Source organism: Nanorana parkeri, unplaced genomic scaffold (genome assembly GCF_000935625.1).
Source record: "Nanorana parkeri isolate BGI_ZX_2015 unplaced genomic scaffold, ASM93562v1 scaffold157, whole genome shotgun sequence".
NCBI classification, from domain to species: Eukaryota; Metazoa; Chordata; class Amphibia; order Anura; family Dicroglossidae; genus Nanorana; species Nanorana parkeri.
The window spans coordinates 130,384-145,266 of NW_017306425.1; the positions used below are offsets into that span (position 1 = coordinate 130,384).

Genomic DNA, 14,883 nt, shown 5'->3' on the forward strand with positions numbered 1-14,883 from the left:
AAAATATTGTAATGTATATTACAAACAATACAAATTAAGTTTGAAGTGAAGTTTGTAGCAGGATTTCCACCCAACACCCAGCAATCTGCACGGAATCGAGCAATGAAGCATTAAGATCTGAAGAACATCCAAGTCCACTATGTCCAAGTCGGAATCAAAAGCCTTTTAGTGTGTGACAATCCAAAGCAGTAAATAGGACATGCTGCAGGAGACCAGATGATGGACTTAGAAGAAGAAGTATTCCAGTTGGTCATCATTCACTGGTTGTTGTGGACTTATATACAAGTGTAAAAAAGGGAAACACATCTGGCAGCCCCAGCGAGACTGGATTTCCACAATAGAACTAAACGTAGTTTTGAAAGCCTTCCCCTAAGTTTAGCTAGAACTGTGAGTAAAAGTCTGACCGAGTTAAGAGGTTGTATGAAAGGTTAATACTAATGCACTGCTTAGGTAATTTGAGATTAAAACATAAAAATAGCTTTCTGCTCTTCAAACAATTAACTCAAAATGGATTTTCTACTCCTGTGGATATCACCAGGCTGTCCCTAGATATTTATCTATGTACGGTATACTGAAATGCCAGCAGCATGGTATATTAAAGAATGGTCCATGTAAAGCAACACTTTTGCAGTCTTTTCGAATAAAATAAAATATGAATATTCTGCCCATTTTGCCAACAGGTAGGCCTACAAGGCATTGACTTGCAATGTTTTGAAGATCCACCCGACAGATGGAGCATTCATAGAACAATCAAACCCAAAGTCAACCTTTTTGTAACGAAAATAAACTCAACACTTAGAGGGTCAGTTCTTCCACTGCTGGTAGCACTTCATGAATCACCCAGACTACTTAGAATCCAATTATTTCTCAATTTCCAGTGTGAAGTGAGCTCCTCCTAGGATCACTGCTTCACATTGTGCAGGGGACGCCGGATAGAGAGTTCCCATGTGTCGTCATAGAGCCCAACATGTGTCCGGTTAAAATATGCTCCCCAGCTGTAGTCTGAGATGTAAGTTGAGCAGACTGGATCCGTGATGTTCTGTTGCCAAGAAATTGCCTTTGGACTGTTGCAATCTCTCTCAGACCACTGCAAAGCAAGACAAAGGATTAGAGAAAATTAGGAGTCGTTATGTAATACTTTATTTGGCCAAAAGTTTGTGGATACCTGGCCCTCACACCTGCATGTTACTAAACCTATGTGGACACCTCTCCAGATTATTGATTTCAGATGTTTGTGACTAGTACAGGTAATTCTACAGCATACAAAGACAGTATAGGCAATTGTGCATTCCCAACCTTGTGGAAGGAAGGCCCATTTTTTACTCCAGCATGTCTATATTCCGTAAAGCCAGGTCCATAAAGTTGAGCTTGATGTGGAGGAACCTAATCGGTCTTCACAGAGCCCTGGCCCTAACCCTAATGAACACCTTTGACATAAACTTTAAAAGGCCAACTGTGAGCTATATTTTCTTGTCCAAAATCAGTACCAGGCCTTATAAATGCTATTTTGTCCTAATAGACACAAATTCCCAAAGACTACACAATTTTATGGAAATACTTCTCAGACAAGTAGAGGCCGGTAAAGTCACAAATGGGGCCAGCTCCATATTAATGACCATGGTTTTGAAATTAGATGTTCAACAAGCTCATATAAGTGTGATGGTCAGGTGTGCACAAACCTTTTGTCATATATTGCAAAGACAGGTTACAAAAACATAACATTTCCTGGAGCTGGGTTTATTAACTGGAAGTGTTTTCATACTGTATATGGAGATAGCATATGACGGCATATTTCATAAGGGTCACATATTAGGGCTGCATAAAAACCAATGGCAACAATATTATTATTGATAAATCATAATGATAAATAATAATAATTTAAATATTATTATAAACAGAAACAAGTAGAAATATTACAATACAAAATTACAAACAATACAATTACAAAATGCTGGTGCATATAGTAAGGTAGGCTAGACTAAAGGCCAGCGTTGGTATAGAATACATAGAAAATTCATCATAGGTGTGTCATCAGATTTATTAAAAGCTGAAGTCGAAGTGATTCTAAGCAGTTCAATGGACCATTCTAGTATTGTAACTACCCCTCTATCAGACTCAGAACATATTGGTAAATGCCACAACTGCCAAACCCCCAGCCAGGGCACATAGCACTGGTAAATAATGATGAGAAGGTTTCCTCATGGGAAGCAAAGTCTCCCTATCTATACAATAGGTTCCTTAAGCTGCGTTTTTTTAAAAACAGCTCTTAGTTTAAGAACACAGAGATGGTAAAACAAAGAACACCTTGGTCAAGAGGTTCCATCATCATATAAATGTGAAGAGAGGTCACCAGCACTCCAACATGCAAAGAAAACATTGTTTATTAGAAATAACATCACATAGGTCAAAATAGCCAGTTTCAGGACAGCGCAGGGTCCCTTCCTCAAGGCTACACAGTGATGGTTACTGTGTCACTTTGAGGAAGGGACCCTGCGCGACCCCGTAGCGTTGGCTTTTTTGGCCTGTGTGACGGTATTTGCAATAAATGATATTTGCTTTGCATTTTGGGGTGCTGGTGACCGATCTTCACATGTCTGAGGTTCCGCACAGCGCCATCCGTGGCGGTCACTACCAGCACCTATCTTATCTACGCTGGTCACACGCTGTATGGTGTGCAGGAGGCACTTTCAAACACCAGCATAGAAGACGTGGCTATCTATCTCTGTCCAGTTTCACTCTGCTCTTAAACAGAGAGAAGCTTACATACTGTACACACTGAATAATTAATACAAGATAGAAAGATATGTATGTTTAGAGAGAGGGAGGGACAGAAATGCAAATATTTGCACACTTTTCTTTTCCCTGATGCTAAAAAATGGCTCCTACATGCCCTGCATTACATTTGCCTTCACGGGAAAAACGCTGCAATTATCGGATTATAGTCATTTCCCTCTTTTGCATAGAGACTGCCTGTTAGTAAAGTGTACCTGTCATACACGACCACTGCCAGCAACGGTTGTTATGAAAGCCCCACAAAAGCGACTGGAGCCGCTAACACGGAATGATACATATTTTCCTGACTCAGGAGTCATTTAATACACGGTGACAGATCTGTGAATCATGTTGTGACTGTTCCATTTATCTTTACATTAAACTGGAAAACAGCAGGTGTGACTTGGCTGATGCAAGGAAGAGATGAAATCACAGCGAAATGTATTTGACCATTAGTGTGAATGCGGCGGCTCAGCCTCGGGGAGGCTCTTTCCACATATCCACATGTTTCCATAAGAGACAAAGTAACCTTGTGCAAGTCCCCATCTCACTCGACCTCACAATGGCTGCGTTATTTTCACGTCGGCAGTTAAACGTTCCTCCTGTGGATACTGTAACCTCTTTTTTAACTGCATTTGGCAAGTCGCCATGGATTTTTGGTCTAAGCTGCCCTTTTCACCCCCTAAACCATGAACCTCCCAGGCTTCCAGGCTCCATTTTATAGAACATCCTGTTTCCACTTTCCACTGTATGGCAAATGTCATGTCGGTTTTCGAATAAATTCGGCATACATGGAAAACTCTTTTTTTCTGCCTGTGATATGCTAGTTAAAGGTGCTACAAAATGTAAAGGGAAACCGATGCCAGATGTGCTCATTTTTTAAACTTAGTAAACCTATTTATTGATATAATACAGTGGCGTCACAAGGAGGGTGTGGCCCGCACTGGATGACACCATCAGAGGGGTTCACAGCAAAATAACTGACAGTAATTTTGCCATCACCCCCTCTGAAAAGTTGGACATTCAGTCATTAACCGAGAGTCCGACAGCGGCATGAGAGAGGAGGGGACCCGGTGGCATACATTATCCTGCCGGTTGAACGTTCCCCTCTCTTTGCCGGCATCCATCACCAAGATGGCTACCGGCAGTAAAGGACGCGTGACATTATTGTGCGTGATGACGTCACGTGCGCGCACAAGGACATAATTAGGGGCGTGCGTGATGACATCACGTGTGTGTGTGTGCAAGGACATTAGGGGCCTGCGTAATGACGTCCCCAGGCCAGTGGCCACACGGCGTGACACCCGGCCTGGGGATGCCTCTGCAGGCTTAGTCAAACTCTAGCCCTCCAACTGTGGTGGCACTACAAATCCAATCATGTATCTGCCTCTGGGAGTCATGCCTGTGGCTGTCAGAGTCTTGCATTGTCTCATGGGACTTCCACAACAGCTGGAGGGCCAACGTTTTGCTATCCCCGATGTATTAGAATAGTTTTTTCTTGTGTGTTTTTTTCTTTAGGTGTCCAATTAGGGAGCTTTCCCTTTACTCCCTGTCCTGTAGACACAACAGGAAGTGAGAGGAAATATCTTCAAAGCCCATAAAATCCACTCTTAGACGGTTGTCATCCGTACAAGTGTCCCAGTTGGAAGATTTCCCCTCTATTCTTGTTTCAGTGACAATTGAAAACTTTGGATTTTCCCTTTGAGTTCCACAGACTATGGTCACCAAAACAGACCAAGTAAGTAAATAAGCAATAAAACCCGGCAGGGCTTCTAAACCCCTCACCACTCTATCCACACTAACGTTATGGCTCAGATACACATTACAATATCTCCAGCCCCATCTGTTTCTCTCCAGCCTGCCTGTGCCTCTGGTACTGGTGAAAAACTGTATTGCTCCTTCATTTTCTTCCCTTCCCCACCCCGCTTGTGTGCCTCTGAATTTTCACTAAAGGCCATTGCAGCAGGCACACATCCTGTTTTCAGATTCCCAGCCTCCCCCAAGACCCACTGACTATCTTTAGCTGGCTATAAATGGCTTGAATTCAACAGGAGTTGGCCTAAATCCCAGCGGTAGGTGGCCCTGCCGGAACCACTTTGCTTGACGAACGTCAATAAAAAAGTCGAAGGGGGCAGGCAGAAAAAAAAGACAGCCGGACATTGACTGCAGACATTCAGCTGTAGTCACTGTTCATGTATTCTGACAGCTGCGAATGCTGGCTGTCAAAGCGTAATAGCCGCAGCGGGAGATTCGTCCAATTGGTGCTGTGGAATTGAGTGATTTCTCTTCTTGAGCCTGCTGGGCTTAACCAGAGAAGTCACTACGAGAATGGTTAGCTTAAAAAGGAGAACTATGAGGTGAGTGTTTTTCACTCACCTCATAGTTCTAGCCGACCTGTGACAATGAGACTGTCATAGGTCGGCTCAGTAGATCGGGAGGTGAACGAACAACATACCGGCGTTCGCTCACCTCTCGATCCTGTCACAGCTCTCTGCCGTGTCAGGGGAGGGGCTGGATTCCCCCCTCCCTGCCAGCGCTGACTGGCGGAACGGACGGGGGAGGGGGCGGGTACAGCTGGCTCTGCCTCTAGATAGGCAGAGCCAGCTGTCAGTCAAGCAGCTGGCCGGATCCCGGCTTAATTGCCGGGATCCGCTTCAGCTGCGGCGTCTCAGTATACCGCAAGCTACAGCTCGCGGTATACTGAGCTTAGGGTAACGGGAGGACGCTAGTTTGTGTCCTCCCATTACCCTAAGGAGAACTATGGGGAATAGCCCTAACCCCATAGTTCTCCTTTAAGACTTTGTCTTTGTAATGCCTCCTGAACTTCAATCTTATACAATACAATCTCAATACAAATTAGTAAACTAAACATGAGATTGTAATCCATCACAGGAGTGAGCTTGGAGCAGTTACTACTTTACAACACACACATGGACTATGGGGAACAAAAGTAGTCACTCCCCAGAAGGAAGAACAGTGTCGGCACCAATTCAGAGATGATTTGAGAATCTACACCAGAGTGATACAGAAATAAGAGACATTTCTGTTCATAGTTAAGATACTTGAATGCATTTTTAAGGTTTATCTCCTGAGGTTAGTGTCACTTTACACCTGCGCACTCCCAGTTACTATAAAATGTAGGTTATTTTACACTATGAAATGGGAGAACACCCATCGCTAGTATCAGTCGCAGTCACCTGGAATTGTCATGTTGATGATTTGATGAATATACGAGTCCCTTCTAAAGTTCTAATAGGGGTCAGGAGCATACCCCAGGAATGGATATATAAGAATCCTTCACAGACATATAACCCCCATCATTCTCCCGCTCTGTGTGAGAACTTTACCTGTCTCTGACTTGCAGCATGATGCTCCTCCTTTGAAGACGCCGTCTGGTTTCTCGTGTCGGCATAAAACTGATCGACACCACTCACACTGTTTCCTCCAGCTGCAACAGCTGCAAAGCACAAGGGAGCCATTATTGGTCAGCGGCAAGCAGGAGGGAAAACCTTAATAACCTACAAATAGTCTAATTGAGTTGATTAGCAAAGCTCAGAGAGACTCATATTGGATAAAAACATGAGAACTATTTAAAGAAGAACTTCAGGCATATAAAATCTTTATCCTTGCAGAGAGGCTACCCCTGCACTGCAAGGGTTAAGTGCTCGTTTTACCTAGGGAGCTAAAATAAGAGAGATATGGTCACCCAAACCTTGATCCTGACTGACTGCTAGACAGGTCCCCTCAGCCTGTCTCCTCCTTCCACTCCGGCGATGGAATGTCCCTCGGCGTCCTCATGTCCTATACACTGTATTGGACGTGATGACTCACGGGAACTTAGATTGCTGGAGCAGAAGAGGAGCGAGGCTGAAGGGACTGGTCTAGGAGCCAGCAGTTCGGGTGACTATATTTCTGTTACTGGGATTGCAATTAAAAAGCTGTCAGTGCCTATGAAAACCTTCAGATATCCAAAGCAGGGGTAGGCAAACTCCAGGCTGTCTGTGGCCTTTAGAGTCTTGCAATGCCTCATGGAATTCGCAGTTTACCAAAGCTGGAGGGCCAGAGTTTGCCTACCCCTGATCTACAGCAATACCGTGCACATAGACACAGAGGACAACATGCTTATTAAGAAGCAAGGGACATGTATCTCTACCCAAGGCTTACAAACATTAGGCACCAGGAAAAAACACTACCTATTAGGGATGCACTGATACTGTTTTTTTAGTATCGAGTACCGATATATTTTTTCCGGTACTCGCCGATACCGAATACCAATACCGGAAGTCTTGTTAAGGAAGCCAGGTGGCGTGTAATGAATCGCGGCCCGCCTTCCTGATTAACCGGGAAGCCGGCTCCATGCTCCCACATCACTACGTGGTTTTTGGCCAATCAGGAATGCGGGGGGCTGGTAATGACTTGCTGCCCGGCTTCCCGACCCATAAGGAAGCCGCCGGCGAGTTGTTACACGCCGCCCGGCTTCCCGATTGGCCTGGAAACCGTCTCCATGTTCCCAGGGGCGTATCTGCCGCGAGGCAAACAAGGCGTTTGCCTGGAGCGGCATGTTCCCTCCTCACCAGTAGATGACGAAGCATGGAGCTTGTGTTCTGGACAATCAAGAAGCCGGGCAAGTGTAAAGACTCGCTGCCCGGCTTCCTTATACCAGAAGTTCCGGTAGCGGGAGCATTTAGGCAGGTACGAGTTCTTGCCCAAATACTCGGTATCGGCACTGATAATAGTATCAGTATCAGTGCTTCCCTACTATCCACCTGCCTCCTGAGATTTCTCTGGGGCCACACTAAGGCACTACAGCCAAATGATTCAAAGAGGTGCAACAAAATGGGTTTCTTTCCGATACAACTGTAAACATAGGTGACAGACAGGAAGCACAATGTAGTTTTATGGAAGTATTGAAATAGATAGATGAGATTTACTTACTGCATTAATATACAGGCAACAACCAACAGAGCTGTGGCTACCACGGACACCACCACTAGCGCAGTGATGGTCTGTTTCTTCTGATTTGCTGCCACCACCGCTAGGAGGTCGGCGTGCTCACAACGTGTACCCACATAGCCCTGAATACATCTGCAGAGACAAAAAGACCAAAAGTAAACTCAACAGGTAGCCTTTTTTTTTCTTCTCAGCAAAGCAGTGACGAGTAGCCTGGTTAACATGAGAAAGGCAGCCTAGAGTTCCACCAGCTGGCTACAAATTGGAAATATGAATTCATACGCAATATTTAATGTTTGTCCTCATGGAAATATGTGTAACCTTTGTATATAATAAATACAAGTGATACAGTTGTACACCCATGGATAATCCCCTCCCACCGCCTACACTGCCTGTAAGTGAAAGATAAACGTAACGCATCTTATGTTTTTCATCCAAAAGAGGCCGTCAATGCAAACAACTGCAACAGCAGCCAAGTGAATGACATAGCAGTTCATATAACCTGATCAGAAGTGAGCTTTCATAGCTCCGGGCACTGGAGAGGATCAAAGGTCAGGCTTTTTATTGGGGATATTCTGGAGATTAGATGTGATTTGAAGTTCATGACAGCAGGTCACAGACGGAGAATACATGAAAATTCCTATGACACAGCAAGTCATATCACAGTATCTGTACGTCAAATACATTCTTAGAGAACGAGTTATGAAGGATCAAAGTGGCAACTGTTTCTGATAAAACACTACTACTACGCAACGTCTTACAACAGCATTAAGAACTTCTGATACCTAAAGCTGAACTCCAGGCAAACCACTACAGGTGAAACCCGAATAATTAGAATATCGTGCAAAGTTCATTTATTTCACTAATGCAACTTAAAAGGTGAAACTAATATATGAGATAGACACATTACATGCAAAGCAAGATAGTTCAAGCCGTGATTTGTCATAATTGTGATGATTATGGCTTACAGGTCATGAAAACCCCAAGAACCCCAAATCCACAACCTCAAAAAAGTAGATTATTACATGCAATCAATAAAACAAGGATTGTACATAGAACAATATCGGACCTCTGAAAAGTACAAGCATGCATATGTACTCAGTACTTGGTGTGGGCCCCTTTTGCAGCACTTACTGCAATTACTTTTGCACGATATTCTAATTATTCGAGTTTCACCTGTAGATACACACGTGAAATACACATGGAGGAGCCTTCTTACCTGCCACATGATTTGTATTTCTGGCTATCCAGTCCTGACAATTACACAGCACAGCCCTGTCTAGCAGGGAAAGAGATAGTTAAAGAAGAACTCCAGTTAAAAATGTTATTTTTGCAGGGCTAGCCCCGCACTGCAAGGGTTAAGCGCTCATTTTTGCCTAGGGTCAAATAATAATAATAAAAATAAAAAGTTATACTCAGCCCATCCACCAACCCGGCTCGCTCTTAGACGGGTCCCTGGAGCCTCTCTCCCCCTCCTCTGCAGCAGTCTAAGGTTCCCGAGTCATCACGTTCTATACACAGTGTATTGAATGTGAGTATGCCAAGGGACAAACCATCGCTGCAGCGGAGGAAGAAACAGGCTGGAGGGAGCGCTGTCACAGCTGGCCGGCTCTGGGGATCAGGTGAGTACAACGTTAACAACATTGTTATTTTTGATCCTAGTTAAAAATCGAGCAGTTAACCCTTGCAGTGCGGGGGTAGCCCCACTGCAAGGGTTAATTTAAATTTTAACCAGAGTTTTTCTTTAAGGAGGAGATAGAGAGTAGTTAAATAACACTTACAGGTCTTGTTCCTCCCCCAGCCTGTGACTGGACAGTGAAAAGAGAAGCAGCAGACTGATGAGCTCATCTCACTGTCACTCTGATGTCCTATCCTGGACAGTGAAAGGAGAAGCAGCAGACTGATGAGCTCATCTCACTGTCACTCTGATGTCCTATCCTGGACAGGGAAAGGAGAAGCAGCAGACTGATGAGGTCATCTCTCTGATGTCCTATCCTGGACAGGGAAAGGAGAAGCAGCAGACTGATGAGCTAATTTCTCTGTCACTCTGATGTCCTATCATGGACAGTGAAAGGAGAAGCAGCAGTGTCGATAGGCAGTGTGCAGGCGGCTACCGAGCCAATCAGGAAGCCGGGAGGCCGGTAATGATGTGCCGCCCGGCTTACTGATTGGCCAGGAAGCCGGCTCCATGCTCCCTCTGGCCGGAAGTTCCGCTATCGGGGTCAGGAAGCCAGACTGCCTTGCAGTGTCGCTAGGCAGCATGAAGCCAGCTTCCTAGCCAATCAGGAAGCCTGGAGGTGAGTCATGACCCGCCACCCGGCTTCCTGATTGGCCAGGAAGCCAGCTCCATGCTCCCTCTTACCGGAAGTTTCGGTATCGGGGTAAGTATCGGAGCATTTGGAAGAGTATGACTACACGGCCAAATGCTCAGTATCGGCACTGATACCAGTATCAGTGCATCCCTATTTAGATCTTAAAAATACATTTGAGTACCCTAACCAATAAGAAAACTGTATCAGTCGCAGCGTTCCATATGTCACATGAAGCTTGCTCAGATGAGCCTTGGTAATATTGGGAGCTGGGTACATAATGATGACTTACATGCAGGATGGTTCGGCCTCTTGCACTAGGAACCTGCAGGTCCCGTGGAAGCAGAAGTCGTTGTGGGCATCTGTGCAGTCTCGAAAAGCAGATCTCACTGCCGCCGCCACTGGAGGATCTGCAAATAAACATAGAAGTTAGTCCTCGGTGTTCTTCTATAAGGTACCATCATGAATTTATGCAACATTTTACCACACACGTCCTTGTTCTAATATACTGAAATAGTCAGACTCCTTCTACAGCCCATGTACACTATAAAAATACAGGGAAAGCCCAGGAATTACCTACATACCTTCATTTGAAGATACTTTATTTGCATCAGTATCTGTCATTTGATGGGTTAACACCCCCCCAAGTGAGTTATCTCAGCCACACTTTGCGGTCATACTGGAATTTGCTAAACAGATTAAAAACTCCCTGGGTCAGGCATCTGATAAATAAGTAATCGTTTTATATGCACAGGGAGAAACCAGGACATTCCACCACTCCGCTACAAAAACTTGCCTTATTTTCTCAAGATTACGGGCTCAGTTTCTTGTCAAACGTGACTAAAAGGGAGTAAAAAGGAATCGCCATCCCTAGAACAGGTAAATGGGCTGTTATCGGAATGATAGAGTGATACGAGCACCAGTATCAATGGAGTCATATGGTTTGCAATACAGCGATATCGGTGGTGCCATTTGCTGTGCATTAGGTGCCAGTCTGCAATCTCACTATGCAGAGACACCTAGAGCTGCAACAGTTAATCGATTAAGTCGATTAAAATCGACGATTGAAAACGTTGGCAACGTTTTCGATCGTCGATTCGTCGGCTATCGATTGCTTAGCCTGTTCGGGGCTCCGCACGCGGCCTGAGTCGCACGTCACGCGTCACACGCTGCTCCCGACGTGTCCACCGCACAGGCCGCCGCAGATTAACCGATTAATCGAACTTAATAATCGGCCAACTAATCGATTATGAAAATAATCGTTAGCTGCAGCCCTAGAGACACCGTTGTACTATGTCATCGTTTTATACTGATGACTACGTACCATCATGTCTTGAATCGTATTGTAATGTCTTCCTTATATTGTAAAGCGATGCGCAAACTGTTGGCGCGATATAAATCCAGTATAATAATTTATATACAAACCATGTAATAATATAATAATGTATACAAAGACACTCGTTTCTATTATCAGCTGGGCAGTGTCTTTCCAGGGCGCAATGAACTGTTACCTTTTCAAATAGGGACATAAAATCAGCATCATGGCTACCAAGAGTTCAGCAATAAAATGGGTTTAAATGGCAGGAATGGTACATGTATCCAGGCAAGTAGACCTTCTACTCCAAGCAACATGCAAGAAGTATTCAGGAATGAAAACAATGTTTAAAGTAAGACTGTCCAACCAACCTATGCAGCATAACCTGGCAGCGGGATGCGGTCCGTTGCTAGGATACAGTAAAAGGTGAGGGATGCGAATGGGTCCACCGTGGTAGGGTCTCACGCCAGTCTCCCTGCTGACTTAATCCCCTCTAACAGCTGGCTCTTCTTTGCCTGGCTGTAACCCGCCATTTACAGTGCAGCAAATGCTTAAAGACTGTACTTTAAAGCTAAAGGGGAAAAATTTGCTGTATTTATGTTTCTATTGGCCCCTGTTTGCATCTGAGCGTTCTGTCACTTGTAGCAAAACACCTGTAGCTCAAAAAAGTAATGAGCTTCTTTAGGCAAATTCACACCATGTCCAGACCAGAAAGTATTTTGTCTGGTCCAAATATGAATCCCCATTAGGGTTGCCACCTGTCCAGAATTCCCCCGGACAGTCCGGGTTTTGAATTCTATGTACGTGTCTGTGTCTATATCTGTGACACATTCTCCCAAAAACATTTCCATGCATCGCTAGAGTGTTCGGGTTTCACTGGAAGAAGAGGTGGCAACCCTAATCCCCATTCATTCCTATGGTAAAAAGTGGGGCTAGTTCACATCATTGCAATCCGTTCCAAAACATTTTAAAAAACACAGCGTGCCCTATTTTCTTTGGTCTGGAGCACACCAAAACCCATGCAAATGCACCAGAATGCACTGCAACGCATTACAAAGTCAACTGAGACAAAAAATGACTCAAAAACACATGAAAAATGCACATGACCGCGTTTGCAGAAACTCATCCAGAGCTGGTCTGGAGATGGTGTGACCACGGCCTTAGAGCAGAGTCAAGTACTTTGGCCCCAACAGACTTCAATGGAAGCCCTTCACAAACATGCAGAAAACGGCCCAAAAACATGCAGTTTTCAAGCTTTATTTGCCTAGTAACTAAATCTGCACCAAATAAATAACAGTTCAGAATACCAGTGCCAATACAGAGGTGTGCACTAGTGCAGCGAGATGACAGTTACACATTCTACTGCGCGCCCAAGAAATGATTTGCACTGTGTCATAATTATTTGACATATGATGTGGAAAAATAGGTCGTCACGTGTGACAATTTACATTCCTCAACAACCGCCAATCTTATGTTATCTCAGGGCTGGACAAATCTCGGGAGCCAGGTTGCCAATGCTTTTGAAAAATGACAGCCGTTGCCCAACTTTTGTGGTTTTCTCTGGTTGTTGTCAATGGAGCTGGTTCCTAAACAAAAAAGTCCTGCTGGCTCCTGGATTGGACAGACTGGCTCCTGAATTCTATATAATTTTGTCCACCCCTGGATTATCTGTTCCTTTATACTTGAAGAATGGCAGTCCCTACAAACAGAGCTATGATCCATGGGGGCTTATTAGGACTCTGGGGACCAGTGATTCCAGCGTTCTTATTCAAGCTCAGAACAAGGCTTATAGTTACTGCTGCTAGATTGGAAATCCCTAAATTCTGGAAAATGACTACAACCTCACATTTGGCCAAATGGTTGTCCCAAAGCAATGTTTTTTTTCAAATTATTAGGACTGTCACTCTGTCAGTAGCTGGAGAAAAGTCTAAAATATACAGTCTATATAGAGATCATATAGATATGTATGGCAAGGTGACCCAGGGACAGGTTATGGAAGGGAAGGAAGGGAAGGGAGGGAAGGGGTGACATGAGTACACTTTCTATAGCTTCATTTCCATAGAGATCATATAGATATTTATGGCAAGGTGACCCAGGGACAGGTTATGGAAGGGAGGGAAGGGGTGACATGAGTACACTTTTTATGGCTGTACTTCCTACAGATGTTCGGAGTGTCAAAATCCTTTCTGTATGTGAAGTTATAACTGGAGGAGTCTGACACTACATATACATAGTGGCTTTGCTTTGCAGTTTCATATGAAAATTGATTACCATTCTAGTTTCCTAAAGCTTATACAAATGTGCATTTGGCATAGCCACAGTCTGCTTATTACTATTTCCCATGTAATGTCCATGTTATTTCAAAGTAACAAATCCCAATAATACAGTATAAATGAAACAATACAGGGGGATTTCTTTCCAAGACTGATTTGGTGTGTACTTCAAGGGCTTCATTCACATGGGTTTGTGAACGAGCTGCAGCCCGAGCCTATACAAAGAAATGACCGGCTCACAGGAGCCACATCTGTCCAGTGCTATTTGTATGTGCACATCCTGCGGTTACCAGCAGCTAGGGACAGATGACCGGCCCTGAATGCAATCTGTCTGGTCCAGGGGTGCTCATCTGCCCCAGTTAAGCCTAAGTGCGTTCGGGACGGACGGAAATACGGACAAGTGGGAACTATACCATTCACTTCAATGATTTTTACATTTTGGTCCGTTTTGTAGTGCGTTCATCGAGCGTAGGACGCACTACAAAACGGTCAGGTGTGAACCAGCACTTACTGTTCAGGTATTCGGATATTGGCATACCTGCTGCTGTCAGAATGCAAAAGTCCTGCAGGGAAGATTCTGCCATCCACGCTATTTAGGGGGAATCAAGTGTTTTTTTCTCTTTCAGCCCAACATTAGGTGCGTGGCCAGCTTTATACAATGATTTTTTGCAGAGTCGTCACTATAATGAGGCAGCCTGAGTTTGTTGCCTCAGGCAGCATCTCTTTGGGTCAGGTGGGGGGGCGGCATTGCTGCACAATGTTTGGAGTGTGCCTGCTGCCCCATCTCCAGCCAGAGTGTCCCAGTTTGCCAAGAGCCTGGTGGGCAGATGTGTAAAGGCCATACATATCTCCCCTCCCAGCTCTATGCAACCTGGGATGCCCTGGTCGGCATCCTGCTCAGTTCCGGGCAACCAGTTGCATCACTGCACCGGCATCATGCGCCCCCAACACCTCCTATACATTTGTTTGCACCACCAGAACAACCCCCACCCATTAGAGTGCACCACCAAAACCCCACCACCAGTTCAGGTGGTAAAAGGCTCGGGACGCCCCTGTATTTATGGTTGTAGCCATGGCAATCTACTTAAATATCATACTGGGCACCAAATAAGAAAGCCCAGCACTATCTTTTCGCCTTTTGACAGACAGCAATAAAAAGCTGAAGCGTGTTCTAATCGTATTTTCCATTTACTAACTGTGCAAAACTAAAAAAAAAAAAAAAAAAAAGAAGGTTTTGGTTTCACCTGCTTTTTAATTTGCCAGC

General features: G+C 44.6%; 1 protein-coding gene across 1 annotated transcript in view; it reads right to left on the reverse strand.

Annotated features, from left to right (window-relative positions):
* Positions 1-380: 380 nt before the first annotated feature.
* The window catches only part of TGFA (transforming growth factor alpha), a 22,203-nt gene continuing 7,700 nt past the window's right edge, over positions 381-14,883 (reverse strand). The window contains exons 2-5 of the mRNA XM_018554401.1: positions 10,324-10,441; positions 7,708-7,857; positions 6,120-6,229; positions 381-1,087 (exon numbers count right to left, since the gene is read on the reverse strand). Coding sequence (XP_018409903.1) covers positions 1,080-1,087; positions 6,120-6,229; positions 7,708-7,857; positions 10,324-10,441 — 386 coding nt within the window. The 3' untranslated portion in view covers positions 381-1,079. The remainder of the gene's footprint in view (positions 1,088-6,119; positions 6,230-7,707; positions 7,858-10,323; positions 10,442-14,883) is intronic.